Source organism: Cryptomeria japonica, chromosome 3, assembly GCF_030272615.1.
Source record: "Cryptomeria japonica chromosome 3, Sugi_1.0, whole genome shotgun sequence".
Classification (NCBI taxonomy): domain Eukaryota; kingdom Viridiplantae; phylum Streptophyta; class Pinopsida; order Cupressales; family Cupressaceae; genus Cryptomeria; species Cryptomeria japonica.
This window is the reverse complement of record NC_081407.1, coordinates 274,845,928-274,870,794: the sequence shown is the minus strand read 5'-3', so window position 1 is coordinate 274,870,794 and position 24,867 is coordinate 274,845,928. Positions and strand designations below refer to the sequence as shown.

The following is a 24,867-nucleotide window of genomic DNA, read 5'->3' as shown; positions in this document are numbered from 1 at the left end:
TATATGTACATGTAATGTATGCATGAGTTGATCACTATATGTACATTATGTGGTTTTATGAAGATCAATATAAATTATATTTAATTTATTAACTTGTAAAAATAGAGGATTTTTTTTTTACTTGTGCACTATAAATGTTCCTAACTTTTTCTACATATGTTGCTATCAATGTAGAAAACACCCATCCCCTTGAGTAGTAAGATATCAATTCCATTTAAATTATATAAGATGTAAACCCTACCTCATCCCTTATGATACCTAATCATTATAATAAACAAAATTCAATTATTTCATAAATCTTTGTAAAACAAATAGTCTATAATTAACCATAAACATATTAAAAATGAATTTAACGAACTACATAATACATTTATTTTTGGCGTTCCCTAAAGTGACGCAAATTTCCAAATATATAACTTACACTCCATGGAGCTTTGACTGCATGTAAACAGTCCCGTGCAATATTTTGGGCAGTTTACGTAATTGTTGTAGAAAAGAATTTGCCACTCTAAAAAGTTACCCAACCAATTAAGTCTAAAGCATTTTAAAAACCTAACATGTTCTTGGATCGGACAGTTTCTTAAAATAGTAGGTAGTTCCTTGTGGGCAATACAATATTATGCCCAAATGTATTAAAACAGTAATGCAAAGAAAAGAAAGACATCTGTGGCTATCATATATGCTTCAGCTATTCTTTTATGTATAAATTTAAAGTAGTGTACAATCATGCTTGTTTCTTGTCCACCACGTAGTCCATCTGCACCTGATTTTCACCTAATCTTATGTACACCAATCAAAATCAGACACCCTTTCCAATCCTGCCTTGTCCTAACACAAATTCTCCCTTATCTCTCGTTTTCATGACATCACATTTTAATATAAATTCAGTTCAAACAATATATCTTTTTAACAAGTTAAAAGAAGTTATATTCTACAGAAGAAAGAATATATTGTCATAACAGCCCTTGTAGTGAGCATAACAATTTCTAGCCATTTTCACCATGGCTGTTCTCTCTGCAAGTTCTAAGAGAGTATGTGTAGTGGGTGCCTCCACTTATGTGGGAATCTGGATTGTTAAAGGACTTCTCCTTAGGGGTTACACAGTGCATGCAGCAACATTTCAACATGGAGGTTGGTTTATATGTTTTATTGTAATTTTTGTTTAATGAACATGCCCCTATTAAGTTGTAAGAATGTGTTGTATAGAACAATAAATCTTCTATCTCATGATAGTTATCACTAGATAGAAATGCATTCACTGAATTGCTGAGAAGATTGATTTGCCACATATATGAGTATATTAAGAATGTGTTGTAATGATATACAATTCCAATGTTTTAACTGGTAACAGGAGGAGAATCAGAGACAGCAAGAAAGTTGATTGAAATGGGTAGAGGTAATGAAGGATTGAAATTATTTGCAGCAGATGTGTTGGACTATCATAGTATTGTAGATGCTCTTGAAGGCTGCTGTGGTCTCTTCTATGCATTTGATCAGATTCAAAATGCATCTGGATATGATGTAAGACTCTCTTTCGGGACAAGAAATTGTGGAATTTAGATAGTTGTACAAGTTATTAGATAGAAAGGGCATTTTCTAAGGTGTATGGGACACAGAAAAATGTTACATATAAGGGACAAAACATCTACAAGCTTGCTCTTTTCACTCAATTGCTATTCAAAAAACTTGTCTCAAGCTATCTTTTCACTCAATTGCTATTCAAAAAACTTGTCTCAAGCTATACAATATTGTTAGTGTCTTTCTATGTATATTTGAGTATGTAGGTCATTGTGATTCTAAAATAATATTTGTGGGACTTGAAGAAATATTTTAAAACATGCAGGAGAGGATGGTGAAAGTTGAAGTTAGAGGAGCTCACAATGTGTTGGAAGCATGTGCTCAGACAGAGACCATCAAGAAAGTAGTCTTCACTTCCTGTTTATCTGCTGTCATCTGGAGAGGGGATAAAAAATCCACTGAAGATCTTGATGAAAGGTTTTGGAGTGATGAAGGTTATTGCAGAGAAATAAAGGTAAGGAAAATTTGCAATCAGCTAGGTGATTTGCAATGCTTTCGTCGTGTGTGTGCATGTGTGCGTGATTATTCATCCTTTTTAGATAAGAGTCAAGGACTGAGGGGTATCTACTTTGCCAAATTCATTTGGAGTACGATCTGAGCCTCATCTCTTATGATGTCAGAGCCTTGCACTCAACAAGACTTGACCCCCTGTGGGCTCATTAAGAACCTTTCAACGTCTTAGATATATTTTGGTTTTAAGACCTTTACTTATACTATCAATAAAAATTAAGTATTGGTCTAAACAATGAGATATATTAATACAAAGATGTGCCAATAATAAAATAAAGTGATAAAGAATTTAAAAACAAGTGTGTTTTCAAAATTATTTTACCATGTAACCCTTGTAATTGCTTAACCAATTTAATTATGAAGCATTCATTATTATGTGTTGTGCAGTTGTGGTATGCCTTGGCTAAAACACTGGCAGAGAAGGCAGCATGGGCACTGGCTATGGATAGAGAACTAAACATGGTAACCATAAATGCAGCTCTGATTGTAGGACCTGGATTTTCTACTCATAATTCAGCATCTACTTTAGCATATCTCAAAGGTTACATCTGAAACAAAAACATTGCTTGTTCATGACTACAAAATTATTGTATAATTAATATACATAAGATATAAGAAGGAAAATATGAAAATATTAATTTGGATCTCTTTTATATAAGAGAGAACTGTTATTATAACTTTGCATATATTTTGTTGATTCAACATATTCTGTTCTTTGTTCTTCTTGTACTTAGGAGCAGCACAGATGTATGAGGATGGGGTGTTAGCAAGTGTGGATGTGAGATATGTAGCAGATGCTCATATCTGTGTATTTGAAGATCCATCTTCCTATGGAAGGCACATTTGTTTCAATCAGATTGTTAACTGTGCACAACATGCAGTAGATCTTGCTAAAAGTTTAAGACCACTTGTGACATTACCAGAGAGGTAAATTATAAAGTATTCTGTAATTCTAAATGTATATGTATGAGGATGAGTGTAAGATTAGATCTTTGATAGTTGGTCACATGTTTTCGATGCAGTTGGGAGGACTCAAGGGTGTATCCTCAACGTTTAAGTAATATAAAATTGAGCAAGTTGATGGTGGGCATTGAATGCCAGACCATGAAGTTGGATGGGAGCCAATTTTGATGCTTTGGTATGCATAAATGTTTAATTTTAATTGAATATGGCTTGCTTAGTGCAATATATAAAGTCAAATATTGCAAATTTTGGCAAGGATGTAAATCTTAACAAGGTAATTTGTTAGGCCAAAGTCACCTCCATATGGATTGGAAATGTCTCCACATTATGAAGTCAAATCAGAGATACTGATAAATGATTAAACTTATATGAAGATGGCTATCTTATTTACTCTAATGTGGCTAGCATGAGGTTAAATCAGAGGCATGAAATTTCACATAATCTTATTAAAATAAATCTTCTTTCATGTAGGTAAAAACAATAAGCTTTGTTGTATGTGAATAAAAGAAATTTTTACCTATTTGTAGTTCTTTCGTTTAAACATAAGTCATTTAATGATATTCTAGAGTAAAATATTTTCAAGGTCTCTTTTAGTAAATTTAAATATATTAATTGTGTAATGACTTTTTAAATTAGAGTGTTATTAGTAGCATTGCTTAAAGGTGTTATCAAATGGTTGATAGACATAGATATTTATAACTTGTTGGCAAAATACTTGAACGCCCTATAGTAGTTGAGTACCTTAATGATATACCATACTTTTATTATATCAAGTTCTTTTTTAACTAAGCTAGTATTTATGATCCACGAATTGCACAAAAATATTGACAATTCATTAACACACAAAAGAATCAATCTATACAAATCATCATTATCATGTGATTGTAGATGTGTGGCATATACAAACACAACACATGCAACTAGCATGGTGAGTAACTTTAACGTTCTCTTACTGTAGGTCATTGTCATACTATTTGTGGTATATAAATGCATAGATGCAACAAATATTACATTCTCTTCAACATTTACTAGAACACATTTGTTTAACCCATAAGGATCTTCTCATTCACATATGTTGCAATTGCAATCATAATATTTTTTACCACTTCTCATAATCTAACTTGTTCTAGATCATGTTAGAATATTTGATCAAATATATAACTCATAATTTGGTGCTAAAAAATATACTTATAATCAACTCAATAAAAAAATATCACCTTAAATAACTAAGTTCCCAAGAATTGAAAATAGCTTATAAATACATACATACGTACATACATAATATGATTGATATCCGAACACCAAAAGTTCATGTCACCACTATTGCCTCTTTATTCTAGCAGGCCAATTAAGCCAATTAATAAAGTGGGAGGGAATCATAGGGTTCCCCCGGGAGGAGGGAATTTTAGTTCATCCATGCCGAATTGATAAATCAATGGGGTCCGCTGAAGTAGTTGGATAGTCCGATCCAATTAAGGAATAAGCACCCTTACATTAAAATAGTAGGGGCTTCGGCTCCTTCTGGGTATCGATCCGGATCTCCTACTATATCTGATCAGGATAGGGAACTGAATGTTCGAGTTAAGGGTCATCGGGGTGGGTAGGAGGATATAAGCAAATGCTGGGTAGTCAACTGAATCTGTGACCTGAACCGTTGCTTCTTCCTCTGATGCTGGTAGATCAACGGATTCTTAAACTGAATCAATCGACATCGAATTAATATAAAGGGCAGGCGGTCGCTGATGCTATTGAAATTGGTGGTTATATATGCATAAATGGACTGAGAGGTGTATATATTATAATTAGGATTTACTCATGTCTCATAATGGTAATAGGATTTAAGTAGATATGTAATGATGGGTCTTAGCAACAAGGCCATGTTGGGTACCGATGTACAAATAAACTCAAGAGGAAAATGAGGAAATTGGTAGGAAAAAAAATCCCCCTCCCCAAAAAAAGAAAAGAAAAGAAAGGACTAAGAAGCATACACAAAAGTGTATCCTAAAATCCTTGCAAGACAAGGTGCATGTGTGCCTCAAAAGAGAGTGAAGAGAAATGCAAAATTTTGCATAGTATCTCCCTTAACAATAAATGGCATATCTCCTTTGGAAGAATCTCGAGATATCAAATTACTAAATCCCCACTCAGGTGGAATGTATAAAAAAAATAAGATGTATAGATCTAGAAGATGATCATGTGTCTCGATGTTGATGCTAAATATTGTCTATACGATAAAATATTGAAGAATAATGACCATTGAAGTGTGAGATGAGTAGCATGATATAGTAGAGAGAAGGAGAATCTGGGCAAAAACATGAAGTTGTGTTGCACTTGGGGCTAATTGAGGGTAGTCTAGTCGAACTATCACCCAACCACGTGTCGCTGGCGTGGCACGTAAATGGCACCAAGAGTTCAGCAAGACTATTGGCTACATTATCTCGATTTTTGTGAGCGCTTGAGCTTAGAATTGTTTAAAATAATTCAAAATAGTTTGGTCGAACTCAGTCCGGCCAGACTCACCTATGTGGCAGCTAAATCACCTATTTTGTCTGTATTTCTGAAACTTTTCACTTCTGCTCAATTTTTCTTCAGGCAGAATATTTTTTTTACAAAAATAAAAAAAAATCCCTTTTGTAGAGATTGATTTCATGAATCTATAAATATAAGTTTTTTAGTATTTTGATTAATTTAATATTTTTTATTAATTAAACATTGCGAGTATGTTTTTTAAGTTAAAAAAGAAGCTGATTAGAAATTAAAAAATAAAAATATATGATATTAGAAAAAATTAAAAAATATATTTTTCACTAGATGAGAAAATATTCTCCAAAAAGGTATAATTGTTGTTTTGATAATCATAAATTTAGTAGACAAAAGGTGACACCGAGTGAAAACTACCAAATTTAGCTATGTTGGACTTCAAAATATTATTACGAGAAAAATATACATGAAAATTAAAAAAATAAATTTAACATTGCATATATATGTCCTCTATTTGGAAAATTAAAAAAAAAAAAGTTTGTTTTCATTTTGTTTGGTGATGCTGACTAGAACCCTTGATTTTTATCAATAAAAAATCTGTCTTTGAATATATAAAACAAATTTCAAATTTTATTTTTTTATTTTTAAAATAACAGACATAAATTTCATTAATATTTCTATATTTGAAATAAAAGAGGGGCTAAAATTTATTCAATCAAGAAGAAATACAAAGCTCGGGCATCAAACAACCCTATCAAGATCCACTTAGTGATCTAACTGTTGAGACAAACCCAAAGGTAATTGATACTTATCCACAATATTTCAGTTTTGCATTTGATCAGAAGCCCATTTGGCCAAACAATCCGCTACCCCGTTCTACTCTCTAGGGATATGAGTGAAAGTAACAAAATCCAAAGAAGCACACAAATTAAGAATCTTATTAGCAACCAAAACTAACTGCCAACTAACATCCTCAGAATGCTGCCTAGTCAACAGATGAACCACCACCTGCGAATCTAATTCACAAATGAGCTTGCTCCATCCAAGAGAAAAAGCACACTCTACAAAATACAAAATAACAATAGCCTCCATCAAATTGTTGGTAATATGATGATTTTTATAAACAAAAAAAATAAATTGAACAATCCCCATGCTATCTCTACGAACTCCACCAATACCAGTAGGACCTGGTTTTCCCCGAGAAGACCCATCCGTGTTGATTTTTAGAATGCCTCGCGGAGGAGGACACCACCTCCCCACCCTGTTTATCTTTCGAAAAGGTTGTCTGCATCTATTTCTAATGATTTCGTCATGTGGAGGAAGATGGAGACAGTTATAGAAAATAACATCACTAGGATCCACAACCTCCATCAAGTCACATTTTGCCGAAACAATTTTTACCAAAGAATAGAGAATTTTCCATCACAAGTGATGGGCCCCCAACAACACATCTTGAAAGATCTGACAATTCCTCTCCAACCAGATGTGCCAAATAATAAAAGAAGGGCCAGGAGTCCAAGCAATTTGAAGAAAAGAAGTTTTGATAGGGGCCTTACCCCATCGAACAAAAAACTCAGCCAAAGTAGAGACATGCCAACAAGCTTGATTCCACACATCCCACCAAAAATGTCAAATATGTCTAGTGAAGGAGCATTGGAAAAAGAGATCAGAGACACTTTCTCCACTAGTACAACACAACACACACATCAAGGGGCCCTAAAAACCACTCACATAAATTATCCCAAGTAAGACACTGATTGTGGACCACCTACCAAAGCATAAATAGAGCCCTCGGCTCCGCTAACAACTCAAAACATCCACCAGCCATGCACAACCACTTCTGAAATAGAAAACACTACCATGGCACCTCGTAAGAACAGACCCAACAAAACCGCTTCCGGAGTTGTTACTTCCACCTTATCGTGGCGCCCTTCATTCCTATCCGAACAAAAAATATTTTGTGCGACCTGCAGCCTGGCGGATAGCTTACCATAGAAAACACGTGATAGCTCTGGGGACATCCACAAAAGGGCATACAAACGGAAATAATACAGACAGTGCAAAGATGCCATGTGTCCCTATCTTTCTCAAGATGCAGGGTGGGGTCCAACAAAATGCCGAGTCATCCAAATTGAGCCACTTGGCAACCCCGCGTTCCTTCAAACTTTGAACATAAAAGACGGGTCATCAGGAGCAACATCGAGATGACACTTGGCATGTATGCTGAGCGCGGTTGGAAAGCAAAAAGGACAAAGGATCCCCCTGATCAAAATTCGGCCCACGAACTTCAACTTGAAATAATGTTAACAGTTACCACATTCATGGGATATCTTTGAGGTCTTATTCTTCCCATTTCTCTCTTTTGGAGAGGATTTTTTGTTCAAATTGTATTTTCTCCTTTTCTCTATTTATGAAAAATATGTATTTGTACATGAGTACTTTGTCAAGCCTTGTTATTGAGACATATTTTTATCATTTAGTTGTCTCCTTAAGTATCAATTAAGGAGGATGTCAATGCAAAATGTGTTATTGCTAAACTAGTTGAATTTATCTAGTTCCTAGTTCTAGTAGACACATTCACACTAGTTCATTTAATGGTTTAGTTATCTAATCTTATATACACATGACACATGATCTCACACTTGTCCCAAGTGTTCTACACATGTAACATATATTGGAGGGTTAATCAATATTTTTGTTCCACTTTCCCATTTCTTCCTTTTGCTACATAAAAAAGAGAGATCATTGTAAATTCTCATGTTTCATGATACTTTTTGGCAAATTCTTGTTGCTTTAATTTTGCAGTGGAAGTTCTTAAATAATAAATTCATAGTTTGTTGCTCCAACATCTTTAAGATTAATGAAAAATCAAAAAATGGGTTCAATGAGTAGTAGAAGTTTTTGATGTATCCACCTCAGAACAACAATCTACAAACACAACAACTTTGACAATGTAGAGAGAAGCAATACGATGCTATTTCACTAGCATGTGAAAATGAATTGAAATGCAATAAAATGTACAAACACCCCATATAAATAAAAATACGTGATGCCATAGAGATAAAAAATATCCAACTACCAACTACAAATATTAAATGCACTATGCAAATACTGACTAATATCTAATAATGAGATATGTCAACTACCTAAGTAAAATTAAGCCCATGTGAGTGGAATAAAAACAAATTTACACCAACACCGCCCCTTAAGTGCAACTTAGGGAGAAGATTATTATGCAATATGGGTCTCACGAACTAGGCCATCTTAGGTTACCCATGTACAACTACAATGCAATGCAATACCTCACAAAAAAATAAAAGGGGAAAGCAAAATGATTCAACCACGTTGTCTCTCTTGATGTAAACCCATATTTCATTCAATGTATGACACCTGAGAGCTTGTGCCAACTTCGTTTTCTCACATCGCTCACTGTAACTAGATTAGCAGGTACCAACATTGTTCCTCCCTATATGGGTAATCTCACTTATCTTTACTAATTAAATCTTAGCATGAATGGCTTGAGTGGGATGATTTCATCTTCTCTTTGTTTACTCACCAACCTTAGATACATAAATCTTGGTTTGAATAGATTCCATGGAAGCATACCTTCTTGCATGGGTAATCTCTCTTATTTTTACTCATTAGATCTTGGGGGGAATAGATTGAGTGGGATAATTCCATCTTGGCTTTGTTTGCTTCCCAACCGTATATACCTTAATATTGGTGTCAATGATTTCATTGGAAGCATGCCTTCTTACTTGGGTAATATCTCTTATATTTACTCCTTACGACTTTTGGGGAGTGACTTGAGTGGGATGATTCCATCTTTCCTTTGTTTGTTCACCAACCTTACACATCTTGATCTCGGTAACAATAATTTCAATGGAAGCATACCTTCTTGCTTGGGCAATCTCTCTTTGTTGCATTACCTAAGCCTTGAATACAATCAACTTAGTGGAAGCATACCAACTTCTCTTGGAAATCTCTCTTTCTTGAACTACCTAAGCCTTGGAAACAATCAAATCAAGGTAACATACCTAATTCCTTGGGAAATCTCTCTTTACTCCAACAATTGGATCTTCGAGAAACCCAACTAATTGGGATTATTCCCCTTTCATTTGGTCAACTTTCCTCCCTCGTAGAGTTGTACGGAGATGGCAACTGTTTCAATGAAATCATATCTTCTTCATCACTTCCAGCTTCTTTAGAGCTTCTAGTACTGTCGCTAAACAATCACCATATGATTTTAGAAATGTTCTTTCGAAACCTTACAAGGCTAGTAACATTGTTCTTATCCAATTGTGTGTTAAACATTAACAAAACCTGGATTCCATCATTCTAGTTAATGGAGTTAGATATAAAGTCATGTATGATTGAAGATGAATTTCCGCCTTGGATTTCAACACAGTTTCAGCTTAATGTACTTAGTTAATGTCAGTCTTGTGGGAAAAATTCCCTCTTGGCTATGGGAAACCAATCCTCTATTGTATCATATAGACCTTTCAAGCAATCATTTAGAAGAAAGCCTATTCCCAAATACTTCAATATTGATGCAAGTAGAATACCTAGATGTGTCTAGAAATGCATTAAGTGGGTATATCACATCAACCTGGTCTCCTACTATGAGGGTATTGTTACTTAATGATAATATGTTTTGTGGAAATATTCCTCCTACCTTGGGAAGATTATCTCAACTTGAGCAATTAAATGTTGCTAATAATCGATTCACAAGCAATATTCCTTCAAGCTTAGGCAAATTATCTCAACTCCAACTATTAAATCTCGCAAATAACAACTTGACATGATTGATCCCTATAAGCTTGTCCAAATGTTCTTCTCTAATTTTTCTAAATTTGGGAAATAATAGTTTGGAGGGAAGCTTACTACATGAGTTCAGTAAGCTAAGTGAATTATATTCATTAATTGTTCATAGCAATAACTTGAGTGGACCATTCCCTCTATCAATAGAAAATTGTTCAAAGTTGCAGGTTCTTGATGTTGGGAACAACTTATTTGAAGGTGAAATACTAACATCACTTACAAGTCTTTCCAAGATAAGAGTGTTGGTGATGAAAGAGAATAAATTTTCAGGCAATATTCCTCTAGAGATAGGTCAATTATTGAATCTCCAAATCTTGCTTCTTTCTTCAAATCATATCTCAGGCCCAATTCCACACACAATTGTATCATTGGAAGCAATGTCAATAGAAAGCCAAGATGGTTTTATATTGAACAATTCACAAGTTACTTATCAAGATGGATTGTATATGACTTTAAAAGGCACAATTGAGCACTACACATATATTCTTTCCACTCGCGTAGCTATAGATCTCTCAAACAATCAACTGGAGGGAGAAGTTGGGAGAAGTTTCTAATTTTGGGAATTTGAGGGGATTGAGGCTTCTAAACCTTTCAATGAACAATTTGAGCGGGAGCATTCCAAATAGTTTGGGAGAAATCACCCAGCTGGAGTCATTAGACCTTTCCAAAAATAAATTCTCAGGACAAGTCCCTATTGAGCTTGAATTTCTAAGCTATTTGGGTTCACTAAATTTATCAAACAATAATCTTTCAGGAAGTATACCACAAGGATGACATATGACTAACACATTTGGAGAATCCTCTTATTTTGGGAATCCAAATTTATGGGGATGTCCCCTACCCCAAAAATGTTTTTGGCCACAATTTTCCTCTCCTCCTTCAATTTTAGTTAAAAAATAACAAAAAGGCAATGAATATCCATGGTATAAGATAGCAATGGGATTGTCCTATGGAGTAGCTTTCGGAGGGATAATATCATTGATCTTGATAAGCATAAGTTGGAGGAAAAAGTACTTCAATAAAGTTGATACAATCTTACAATTTTTGTTTCCATGGATGAAGAATTTGACATTATGAAAGGATACATCTACAATTCAATGAAATATTACAGGTAAACTCGAAAGTTTCTTGTCCTCTTGAAATCTATTGTATAGCTCAAGATATTATAGTACTAAAAGTAAAAAAAGAGTATTGTTTTATGAATATATATATATATATATATATTCATCATATTTTTGGTTTATCAAATTTTTTCTTTTTTGCAATACATTCTAATTGAATAATGACATTATTTGAATGTTACTAATATATATCTTTTTGTACATGTATCTATTTCTAGTTGGGATAGGTTCTTTCTCTATTTAGCCAACATAGCTTGATGTTTTCTTTGCTTGTGGATGATACATATAGAAGATCATATCAATTGCAAATGTGTGGATTGTGAAATATGTGAGCTTGAGGCAATAAAGGTGTCTGGTGGAAATTTTGAAGTTGAATTGCTTAATAGTTGCTTGAGGCAATGAGTCAAGAGCAGCTACATTCTAAGGAGATTGTTGGAGGTCGTGAGCTGTAGGCTTATTCATTGTATCTCAAAATTTTCATGCATCCTACTTTGAGGTAGTGAATCTCTTATGCAATTTTTTCTTCTTGTTTCTTGCTCAACAAGTCCTTTAGGGAGCAATGTTCTTCCTTAGGCAGTGATCCTTAAAACAAATTTGTAATCTTGTTCATATATTGTGAGTTAACACTCACCATGGTTTTTCCATATAAATTTGGTGTTCTCTTGTGCATTGGTGTTCATTGCTTTAGCTTTATTGTTGATATGCTCATCGATTTTGAATTTGAATTGTGCTAAAGGATTTAATTTTTTAAGGATATTGATTCATTCCCCCTCCCCTTCGTATCTAGGTGTGTGCCTCATCTCTATCTTATGTACAAATTTTTCCCTTGCCTTAAAAATCATGAATATCAAAATAATTTGAGAGCTTTTTGAGGACAAACTTACAATGGAGTTTTCTTAAGAAATAGTAAGTCACTTTATGGTTACTACATGGTAGTTGGTCAACAATGATCCACCACCTACCCCAAAAGTTATTCGTTATTTTTTGGGTTGTACCAATATATTGGAAATCTTTTGCAACTTGTTTCTATTGATGCATTATTTTTTGAGTTGATGAACAATGTACATTATTTATCTTTAATTTTTTTTCCCTTCACTAGATCTCATAAGATAAATTTGCATTGTAAAATTGATAATGACTTTGTCTATGGCTTGCCATGTGTTTATTTATCCTATAATGTAATCAATGTGAAATTGTAGGAGTTTGAGGAGGTTTTCAAGGTCATGTTATTCTACCTTATTTTGTTCATGAATTTTATGAAGTGGGGGATTTTTAGGTGGAGGGTGGTTGGGATTGGTTGAAAATAAAATTCATTAAATCAAAACCAATTCTAGGAAATATACTTTAATCTTAACTTAAACTATTAAAAAATTGATATAATTTACCTCTTGCACATCAAAGCATTATTGAGGATGAGATGGCTCAAATTTAGCACAATGGCTCAAATTTAGCACAAGATATGGTCATGCTTTTTTCCACCCATGTATTTTCTCTTAACAAAGAAAATAGAATGAAAGAAAGTAGTGCTTAGTTGCTATTTTAAATTTTTTTTGTCTATATAACATGAGTGTGTTATAATGCAAGACATGTAGGTTTAGATTTATCAAACCTAAATGTGCTTGAATCTACAACTCAATTGAACCTTAATATACTTGCATTTTAATGTGAGCACGTTCTCTTTATTTCATCTCTAGGCCTCATCTTTCTATATAATGTTTAACTGATAGGAAAAAATTGTTTAAATTGCAAGTTTATTTCTTTTGTTGTCATTAATTGAAGAGTAACAATTTAAACTGTTGATGTTTGTAGCTAGGTCGGATTCCTTCTAAGGCTGACCTAGTGAATAAATGCCTAATTGGCCTATCAGCCTTAGTCGTTTAAATGAGCTAGGATGAAATATAAAATTCAAAGTTTGTAAGGGCCAACTCATTAAGTTCGCCACCCTATGAAAAGTCACATTGCTTTGAGGGCCGACCCTTTGTGAAAGGGTACCTCTCCCTCATGTATATATGGAGTGCAATTTCATCCTTTGAATCATCAATCAACGAATTAAAGGAACAAATCAAATATTAGCAAGGAAGATTGAATACATATGTGAAGGAGCAAATCACATAATACTTGAAGGATAAGATCACATAATACTTGAAGAGCAGATCAAACTCATATCATTGTGAGGAGATTGATCATGTATTGAAGAGCAATTATATTGCAGAGCTATTTGAGGAGGACCGAATCATTTGCCTTCTACATTCAGCTTCTTACAACCATCTGAGATCTTGCTTATTTTTTAGCAGATTGATATTACAATTGGCTTCATCATTGGGCCACATTGTAACTGACTTAATTCAATATATAAGAGACATTATTGTTGGGTTTTTCTCCCTCGAGTAGGAGGGTTTTCCCAGGGTATCTCGGTGTGTTCCTTGTTCATTGTGTTAGTTTTCCTAATTGCTATTAATCTAACCATAAAACAACATAAACTACATTTAGAATTTGCATGATCTAGATAATGTTTGGTTGAATATAAATAATTAAAGAAAAAATGGACTAGTTTTATTGGCTAAGAAGTATTTTTAAATATATGATTATTATTGTTTAATAAATTAGTTGTTGATGATGTCATTGTTTAATAAAAAAGTTTGATGTCATCTCCTTTAAACTCCCATGTCGGCGATGAATCATGGAGTGTGATTCAAAACGTTGATGATAATTGTTTTTTTGCATACAATCGAATCCAAGCATCAAAAGAAATATTAAACATTTTATTGCATATATTAGTCTATTTGAGAGCAGGGTCCTTCTAGTGGGGTAGCTATTGCTGTTAAAGATGTGTCACATGACCATGATTGCATGATCTAGATAATGTTTGGTTGAAAAAAAGGAAAAAAGAAAAAATGGTCTAGTTTTATTGAGTCTAAGAAGTGTTTTTTAATACATGATTATTATTGTTTAATAAATTAGTTGTTGATAATGTTATTGTTTAGTAAAATAAATAAAGAAAAAATGGTCTAGTTTTATAGAGTCTAAAAAGTATTTTTTAATACATGATTATTATTGTTTAATAAATTAGTTGTTGATGATGTCATTGTTAGTAAAATAAATAAAGAAAAATTGGTCTAGTTTTATTGAGTCTAAGAAGTGTTTTTTAACACATGATTATTATTGTTTAATAAATTAGTTGTTGATGATGTCATGTTTAATAAAATAGTAAAAAAAATGGTCAAGTTTTGTTGAGTCTAAGAAGTGTTTTTTAATACATGATTATTATTGTTTAATAAATTAGTTGTTGATGATGTCATTGTTTAATAAAATAAATAAAGAAAAAGTGGTCTAGTTTTATTGTGTCTAAGAAGTGTTTTTTAATACATGATTCTTATTGTTTAATAAATTAGTTTTTGATGATGTCATTGTTTAATAGAATAAATAAATAAAATTTGGTCTAGTTTTCTTTTGTTGTCTTTCATTGAAGACTACTTTAACAACTTAAACTACATTTAGAATTTGCATGATCTAGAAAATGTTTGGTTGAATTTTTTTTTTTTTTAAATGATCTAATTTTATTGAATATAAGAAATGTTCTTTAATACATGATTATTATTGTTTAATAAATTAATTGTTGATGACGTCATTATCTAATAAAGTGTTTGATATATTAAACATTTTATTGCAGATAACAAGTCTATTCGAAAGCAGGGTCCTTCTAATGCAGTACCTATGGTTGTTAAAGATGTGTCATATGACCATGACTGCACCTATAGGTCAAATTATTTCGTTATCACAAACAAATGGCACCTACAGGTAAAATAAAGAATCATATAATTTTTTAAATGAAAAAAAAATCATTGACTGTTAATAAATCAGCGAAAATGTCTGAGCCAAGATCATCTGCATTTCCATCACCAATAGCCATCTCTTTACAGAAGCTACTAACACTGTTCCTACCTGTTTGGGTAATCTCACGTATCTTTACTCATTAAATCTTAGCATGAATGGCCTGAGTGGGATGATTTTGTCTTCCCTTTGTTTGCTCACCAACCTTAGATACTTTAATCTTGGTTTCAATGATTTCAATGGAAGCATACTTTCTTGCTTGGGTAATCTCTCTTATATTTACTCATTAGATCTTAGCCTGAATAGATGAGTGGGATAATTCCATCTTGGCTTTGTTTGCTTCCCAACCTTAGATACCTTAATCTTGGTGTCAATGATTTCATTGGAAGCATGCCTTCTTACTTGGGTAATATCTCTTATATTTACTCCTTACAACTTCTGGGGAGTGGCTTGGGTGGGATGATTCCATCTTTACACCTTGATCTTGGTAACAATAGTTTCAATGGAAGCATACCTTCTTGCTTGGGCAATCTCTCTTTGTTGCATTACCTAAGCCTTGAATACAATCAACTTAGTGGAAGCATACCGGCTTCTCTTGGAAATCTCTCTTTGTGAACTACCTAAGCCTTGGAAACAATCAACTCAAAGGTAACATACCTGATTCCTTGGGAAATCTCTCTTTACTTCAACAATTGGATCTTTAGGAAACCCAACTAACTGGGACCATTCCCCTTGTAGAATCTGAAACTACTATGTCTCCTCAGAGCCAACCGATTAATCAAATTAAATAACAAAGAACACACAATAACAACAACCTTGTTTTTTGGAATTGCACACACCAATTTCTTTATTGAAGCTTAATAAGAAATTACATAGAGGCTGTGTATATAAAGAATTTGCAGCCTAGAAGAATTAATAATAACTGCAGTTCTAAATATATTCCTAGCATTGCATGGAAAGCTACTAAGGCTCTCAAACTAAAAAAAGAAAACTACTCCCTAAATTAAGAATACAATAAGTGCATGCACAACATGCTTTATTTACTAAAAACAAACTCATGCAAAAAACAAAACTAAAAATAGTCCTAAAGATTAATGCATGTTGGAGTACATGCTTTATTTGCATGAATAAACAAAAAACTAATTTAAACTAAAAGTAGCTTATGCATGGTGATGAATGGATAGCTTCATGTCCAAACTGGAGTTGCATGGAGCTACATGCTAGAGTAGCATCACTTATCAACACCCCTTTCATTTGGTCAACTTTCCTCCCTCATAGAGTTGTATGGATATGGCAACCATTTCAATGAAATCATATCTTCTTTATCATTTCCAGCTTCTTTGAAGGTTCTAACACTGTCGCTAAACCATCACCAGATGATTTCAGGAATGTTCTTTCAAAACCTTACAAGGCTAGTAACGTTGTACTTATCTGATTGTGTGTTAAACATTAACAAAACCTGGATTCCATCATTTCAGTTAATAAGGTTAAATTCCACCTTGGATTTCAACACAGTTTCAACTTAATGCACTTCACTTAGTTAATGCCAGTCTTGTGGGAAAAATTCCCTCTTGGCTATGGGAAACCAATTCTCTACTGTATCGTATAGACCTTTCAAGAAAACATTTAGAAGGAAGCTTATTCCCAAATATTTCAATATTGATGCAACTAGAATACTTAGATGTGTCTAGAAATGCATTAAGTGGGCATATCACATCTACCCGGTCTTGTACTATGAGAGTATTGCTACTTAATGATATTATGTTTTGTGGAAATATTCCTCTAAGCTTGGGAAGATTATCTCAACTCGAGCAATTAAATCTTGCTAATAATCTATATTCCTTCAAGCTTAGGTAAATTATCTTGACTCCAGCTATTAAATCTTACCAATAACAACTTAATAAGATTGATCCCTACAAGCTTGTCCAAATGCTCTTCTCTAATTGTCCTAAACTTGGGAAATAATAGTTTGGAGGGAAGCTTACCACATGAGTTCAGTAAGCTAAGTGAATTATATTCATTAGTTGTTCATAGTAATAGTCTGAATGATTCATTCCCTACCTCAATAATACATTGTTCAAAGCTACAAGTTCTTGATATTGGGAACAACTTACTAGGAGGTGAAATACTGGCATTACTTACAAATCTTTCTAAGCTAAGAGTGTTGGTGATGAAGGAGAACAATTTTTAGAGCAATATTCCTCTAGAGATTGGTCAGTTAATGAATCTCCAAATCTTGCTTCTTTCTTCCAATCATATCTCAGGCTCAATTCCACACACAATTGTTTCATTGCAAGCAATGCCAATAGAAGGCCAATATGGTTTTATTTTGAATAACACAAAAGTTCCTTATCAAGATGGATTGTATATGACTCTAAAAGGCACAAATGAGCACTATACATATATTCTTTCCACTCTTACAGCTATAGATCTTTCAAACAATGAATTGGAGGGAGAAGTTGATCCTAATTTTGGGAATTTAAGGGGGTTGAGGCTTTTGAACCTTTCAATGAACAATTTGAATGGCAGCATTCCAAACAGTTTGGGAGAAATGAGCCAACTGGAGTCATTAGACCTTTTCCAAAAATAAATTTTCAGGACAAGTCGCTGCAGAGCTTTAATCTCTAAGCTATTTGGCTTCACTAAATTTATCAAACAATAATCTTTCAAGAATTATACCACAAAGACGACATATGACTGGTACATTTGGAGAATCCTCTTATTTTGGGAATCCAAATTTATGGGGATGTCCCCTACCCAAGAAATATTCTTGGCCACAATTTTCCTCTCTTCCTCCTCCTCCTCCAAATTTAGTTAAAAAAGAAAAGAAAAGCAATGAATATCCATGGTATAAGATAGTAGCAGGGTTGTCCTATGGAGTAGCTTTTGGAGGGATAATATCATTGATCGTGATAAGCATAAGTTGGAGGAAAAAGTACTTCAATAAAATTGATACAATCTTACAATTTTTATTTCCATTGATGAAGAATTTGATATTATGAAAGGATACATCTACAATTCAATGAAATACTACAGGTAAACTTGAAAGTATCTTGTTCTCTTGAAATTTATTGTATAGCTCAAATATTATAATGTTAAAACTCAAAAAAAGTATTGTTTTTTGAAAATATATATTCATGAGATTTTTTCGTTTATCAATTATAGATTTTTTTACAATACATTCTAATTGAATAATGTCATTATTTGAATGTTACTAATGTATAGCTTTTTTCTTTTAAATTCTCTTGCTGATCTCATAAGATAAGAGATATTTAATCAAGATTGTTCCAACTGATCTCATAAGATAAGAGATATTTAATCAAGATTGTGCCAAAATATTAAAAAAATGCATTAGATTCATTGAAGAGTATTTTCATTTGCACAGGCACATAATTGAATTCACATCAAACAAGTTTGTGCTAGGATGATTGATGAAATACCGACACTACAGTTGTTCATGCCATCTTGGAGCCTTGTTTTTCAATATCATTGGCCCACTTTCTGTAGCGAATTCTTATAACTGAAAAAAAAAACTTGCATGCATGAATTGCTACTCTACATTCTTTGAACTAAACTTCGTAACCGCGCTGACCGTAACTTATCGAAGTAAAACACAAGACACAGAATGCTGCTTGTATCAAGGCCAAAAGTATCATAATACAGACTCTCTTCCATTAAAGGACCATAGCAAGGGCAGTCCTTACCTCTGCAAGATTCGTTACTATTATTGAGTATCAAATGCCCCTTACAATCTGATCGAGTAGTCAATGTGTGTGCCCTTTGATGATATTAATATTCAGACATAAACAACAAATTCAACTTTCATCCTATTTCAATTAAACATTAGGTGCTTATCGTTGCCCTCAATTGCATCTTGGTAAGTTGTGAGCAACTGGACATTTCATCATGAATTTATCCATCTGGCAAGTTGCTGCTCTCCCTTCTGCAATGGCCCAAATAACAAGTGACTGCTCTCGTCTATAGTCACCTGCTTTGAAGTTTTCTGCAATGTTATGCTCTGGTCCCAGAAAGCCCAATGCTAATAAAACAAACTCTAATTTATCAGTTCTAGCCTGAAATTATTGAAGTCACGCCAAAACCTCTCTTCCATTCAATAAACTTGCTCTACTCTCACGGTCAAACTTATCAAATGTAAAAACCGTATATCTGCAGGAACTTTGTTACCAAGAAACTTCAACAATCTCAGCAAGAACTAGCTCTCTTGTAGGAAAACTACGAGTAAAAGGTCATTCTTTCTACCATGGCATGTTTCAATTGCATCCCCATCAAAGCTTCGAAGGCTTTATCAGGCAAGAAAACAAGAAAATAACCAGTGGCCCAACAAAAGAAGTTATATCTACTGAGAATGTGAATTCTCTAGGTCATTTGATCATTTATTTTCTCTCTCTTTTCTCTTAGATATCTCTTCATATTTCTGAAGTTAAACATTTAAACATTTATATAAATGATGAGTGTAGACTATCGAAGGCTTTATCAGGCAAGAAAACAAGAAAATAACCAGCAGCCCAACAAAAGAATTTATATCTGCTGAGAATGTGAAGTCAAAAGGTCATTTGATCATTTCTTTTCTCCCTCTTTTCGTTTGTTTGCTGTCTCTTCATATTCAGAAGTTAAACATTTAATCATTTATATAAATGATGAGTGTAGACTGTGAATTTTGTTGTAACATTGAATAGAATTTATTGAATGAAATTTATTGCCCTGCTTTTTCATAAATGTAATCTTTAATAACAAACCACCTGATTTGTTGTGTTATATTTTTCTATGGTTTCTATTTATATTTTACTATTTGATGTTATTTAATCCGCTCTTTAAGCTCAACCATATTCTTTTCGCCTTCTTCACAAACAATTCAAGCAAGAGGGAAACAACAACAGTAACATTCATACCAAAAAAAAATATCATTTGATTGATTCATCAATAGCTAGTTGTCAAGACTCAACACCCGATGTCTCTCTACGGCTCCATTTATTTATTTTTTATCTCCTATGTTCAACTTTCAATATCTGAGTCTTGGTAAATCTACTTTCTCCTGGCTTTTCATTGCAAGTCTGCCTTCCATAACCTTGTCCATGTCCACGATAATGACCATGAGAGCCTTGGAATTCTCTTCCTGACCTCCTTTTATGAGTGTGCATCTTTCTAATTAGGACAATCCTTCATGCTTCTATTATCTTTGTTGCAAGCGACACAGCTAGACATCGTAGATCAGTTACAATTGTTGAGCGAATACTTGGAGAGGAATAATTAGCTAGTGAGCGAGAATCTAAAAGCAGAGTAAAACTTAAAACATTCTAGCATGAACAAGTTTCAAAGCATGTTCTTTGTCCAAGATATTCAGCATGATGAAATCCAATTGTTTGGGGGAGACAAACAAGTATACCCTGTTCATCCCGTAAAAGTGTTGCAACCATTTCAGTTGTCCTGCCACGAACTGCAACAACCCTTTTTGTAATAACCCTCTTCCAATAATCCTTTGGTGCCCTTTTTGAAATAATTTTGTTTCAATGTCTTGGATTTGCATATCTGCATAGTGACCATGATAAAGGATGACCCACAAAAATGAATATCACTTTTATTCACTTCAAGATCATTTTGAAAGTTATATTTAACACAAGAATCAGTTTTACTGCAACAGTCAGCAAATAGCACCTTCTCCATAGCCCAAACTGGAGGACTCCAATAATGCAACAGCAAGCAAAGTTCTCCACACCATGAAAAGAGGAAAGCTTATTCAATGCGCAATCAATCCCTAACAGCTCTCATGCAACTAGAAGAAAAATAACGTGTTCTCTCTCTAAATGTAGACAGTGTTTTAAGAGTTTTATTTTTACCATTGGGTGCCTATGACCTATTTTGAAATGTTTGGGTCTTTTGAACATGACTTAAGACTGTAGAAACTCCTAGACTAAGAATGGTTATCCCATCGGATCTTTTAAAACTTCTTAAATGGTTATTTAAGTCAATTGACGTAAACATTGTTGAAAATATTGTCATTGATGTTAAAAAAATCAGACTGAGAGTGACGGTGATACAAGGAGAAGGAATATATGCTAGCAGTGAGTTGTTATTGAATGAATATTAGGATTCAAATGAAATGAGATGAGGAATGGATGATGAGGAAAAGACAACTCTTGTAATGAAGCAAGATATACAGAAAGATTTTTTTTTTAAATGCATGATGTAGGTTGTTTCCTCTTCTTTTTTTTTGATGGAGGTCTAGACCTGCGAGCTGCCAGTCCAGCAAGGGCATGAAGCCCGCTAGGTGTCAGCCCAGAGAGGGCCTGCACGACGTAGTTTTTGCCACCCGATACAGGGGCTCGAGCTAGTAGGTTGAACCTCTTCGACTAAGGGCCAAGGACTGAGGGGTATCCATTCTGTCAAATTCGCCCGGGGCACGATCCTGGCCTCATCCCTTATGAAGGTATTGTTAGAAAAATCAATTAGATAGAAGTTCACAAAATGTGTGAAAAATAGCAAGAAAATATTTTTATATGAAGGGACATTATCTTTCTCATGAAAACTCTAAATGAGGCTTTAACTATTTTCACTAAATAAAAGAATAAATTATTTTTAAAAGGGAAATTTGTGTCTAGATTCATTTTTCTTATTTCATGTAAGGATAATGATGAAGAAGGAATTAGTTTTGATCAGAATTTTAATAGTCAATAAGGAGAGTTTTGGGAAAATTTAGTGTATAGATGAAGTATATAGTTTGGCAAGAATTGTCCTTCATCTTTAGGTAGGAGAAAAGGAATCAATAAACTTTGTAACAATCATTTTAGCAGTTTAGTTTACTCTTTGAATTTGGATTGTATAAATAGATTAGTTTCTTCAAATATTTCAAAAGGTTATTTTAACAAGAAATTATAATGAAGTTATAAAATACTGTTATTTTGACTTAAGCGTGTTATTTTGAAGAGGGGGAATTATATTTTTAGGAGGAATTTATTGCTAGATCTCTTTTCATACAAATGATGTCAACTTTGGATTGTTTATTATTAGTGATTATAAAAATTTTAACCATCAACCAAACTAATATTTACATTTTTAAAAAATATTATTAATGGATATGATAACTTGTAATGAATTTTTGCATTCACATAATCAAGTTATTCCTAGATTAGAAGTTCAATTACTTTCTTACATCTATTTCTATGATGTATTATACAATTAATTTAATTGTGTACATTTCTATACTAAATTACCTAATGGTGGTTATCAAGCCTACATATTACTAAAAAATTGCTTACTAAATTCAAAGTTTTGATGTCAAATTATTATAATGTTGAGTATAATTTGATAATTATTGTTACCCTCCACAATATCTTATACCTACTCTCTCAGCTCCATTTCTTTCCAACATCCTTGATCCTCATTCATGCCATTATATTTTCTTAAACACCCTACTAAGCATGGTCCTCTCTTCACTTTCTTAAAGTGTACTCTATATTATTCATCGTATGATCATATGTGACCTTGTATTACCCTTCTACTTATCTTACCCGTTGTTCTCCTATATCTAAGATTTGACTCCTTATCCTTACTATATTTCTACTTACCCTGTGTGACTATTCCACATCTAATGACTCTTATACCTTCCTTGATGACAACTCTTCTAATATTTCTACTTATTCCTCTAAAGAAGATGATGTGACCACTACTTATTATGATTTTTATGATACTTGAGACCCTCATTTATACTCTTTCTTTAAACACTAATTTTTTCAAATATTATTAATGAGATACATTAAATTATGATATTGAATCTTAACCTTATAATCCTCTAGTTTTTTTTCCCTTCTTTATCATGGATTCGATCCATTATAAGTATTCTCCTCCTTTTAAAAAAAGTATTGATTATTTTACCTACCACCATTAAATAACCATTTTCCCTTTCACCTAATACCATTCATACACCTCTTAAAATATCTTCTTCTACTTCTTATGACAATCTACCTTCTTATGATGCATACCAATTCACTCTTTTCCATCCACCCTCTCCTCCCATTAATTTTGTGCTCCCTCTTTATGATTTGTAACCTCTGCACCTTCCCTTCATAATAATAAACATGCACCTCTTTATCCTCCCTTACAACATATTTTAAATTGTACATGAGGATGTCTTTTCTAACACATGATAAGAATAGTACAATTGATTCCTTAATAAATAGCACGCTAGATGCATTTTATGCTAATTTTTTTAACATTCCACTTTCTCTAATAATTGTTCTAGAAACATGATGCATCTTCTTTGTCTACTTCTATAATTCCATCTACTTTTTTAATGGAAAATATAAGTACATGTGTAGTTTCTTATATTTTTATGTATGTGTTTTAATATGAAAAACATATTCTTATTTCTTTGTTTCCTAGTCCTTTATATGACCACACACTTGATTGGTTTATTTTGTGAAAACTACATTTTACTTATTGCCATGAGAACATCCACCCCTAGAAAATGTGGTATAAGGTTTATCTTCATTCTCTCTCTCTTTGAATAAAAAATTATTCATATTTAACATAGATTATCATACAATTGTCTATACACATAATACTAGATGAAGTACGAAGGACGCATTAGTTCTAACCTCACCTCCCTTTACTACTATCAATCTTCATCCTCCATTTTATCCCACTAAATAAAATGATCTCATAGAGAGATTACAAGCCACATAAGCTAAAATTTCCCTTGGGATATCCTTCAAATATTTACACATAGAGAATCCCTCTACAAATACCTCTACAAATATAAAATAACTAAATGTTTGACCCATTGAGGTTGATTCTATATTTGTGTCTCATGTATCTAATGATATAGATATCATAAATTTTCTTCCATTAAAATCCATTACACTACAATAATTCAAGAAACTATTCCTCTCTTGATTGGCATGGATTATCATATGACTAGCATTGGTTGTGATTTGGTTGCCAATAGTTTGTTGGATTGGTTGGAGGGACCAGAATACTGAGAGGGGGGAGGGGTGAACCAATATTCCCATAGATACTAAAAAACTTTCTCACAACTTCTTAATGATCTATTAGATCAATTAAGCACATCAACATGAAATACCAAATGCAGAATAAACATGAAAAAAGAGCCACAAATGGAACACCAGATTTTATACTTGGAAAACCCAAATGGAAAAAACCTTGGAGGGTGTCAACTCTCAAGATAATATAACTAGTTATATGGTGTTTACAAAATGGGTGGATCACTACCAGATGGCTCACTGCCAAATTACATAAATGACTCACTGACATAATTCTCACTGCAAAAGATAAAAATGAACTTAGGAAAGTTGCATCTCCAAATGCATGAAATCAATTCTAGACTAAGCTCAAATCTCAATACACAAAACTTAAAGCAGATTTGGTAAAAGATTTTTGTATCACTAACCACACACACCTGCAACAGATCCGGTAAGGGACTACTACAATATTGTACGCACTTTGATTCTTGTCCAACTACTCCATTGCCCACAACTCACACTTGTCCTTTCCTTACACATACATCGCACCTTTTTCTATTGCCTCA

At 33.2% G+C, this 24,867-nt stretch overlaps 1 protein-coding gene across 2 annotated transcripts; it reads left to right on the top strand.

Moving 5' to 3' along the window:
• The first annotated feature begins 936 nt into the window (after positions 1 to 936).
• On the top strand, positions 937 to 3,473 carry LOC131063886 (cinnamoyl-CoA reductase-like SNL6). 2 transcript variants are annotated; one of them, XM_057997836.2, is made up of 6 exons: positions 937 to 1,131; positions 1,352 to 1,521; positions 1,844 to 2,032; positions 2,476 to 2,629; positions 2,829 to 3,015; positions 3,111 to 3,473. In XM_057997836.2, exons 1-6 carry the CDS (start codon positions 1,002 to 1,004, stop codon positions 3,217 to 3,219), a joined length of 939 nt encoding a protein of 312 aa, XP_057853819.2. In that variant the 5' UTR covers positions 937 to 1,001; the 3' UTR covers positions 3,220 to 3,473. The 2 variants fall into 2 exon arrangements, with proteins under 2 accessions (XP_057853819.2, XP_057853818.2); XM_057997835.2 differs by having other exon boundaries at positions 2,823 to 3,015.
• The last annotated feature ends 21,394 nt before the right edge of the window (positions 3,474 to 24,867 follow it).

Coding starts and splice junctions, on each gene's coding strand:
- LOC131063886 (XM_057997835.2), top strand. CDS start 1,002: ATGGCTGTTCTCTCTGCAAGTTCTAAGAGAGTATGTGTAGTGGGTGCC. Junction 2,033..2,475: donor GTTATTGCAGAGAAATAAAG/GTAAGGAAAATT, acceptor TGTGTTGTGCAG/TTGTGGTATGCCTTGGCTAA. Junction 3,016..3,110: donor CTTGTGACATTACCAGAGAG/GTAAATTATAAA, acceptor TTTTCGATGCAG/TTGGGAGGACTCAAGGGTGT.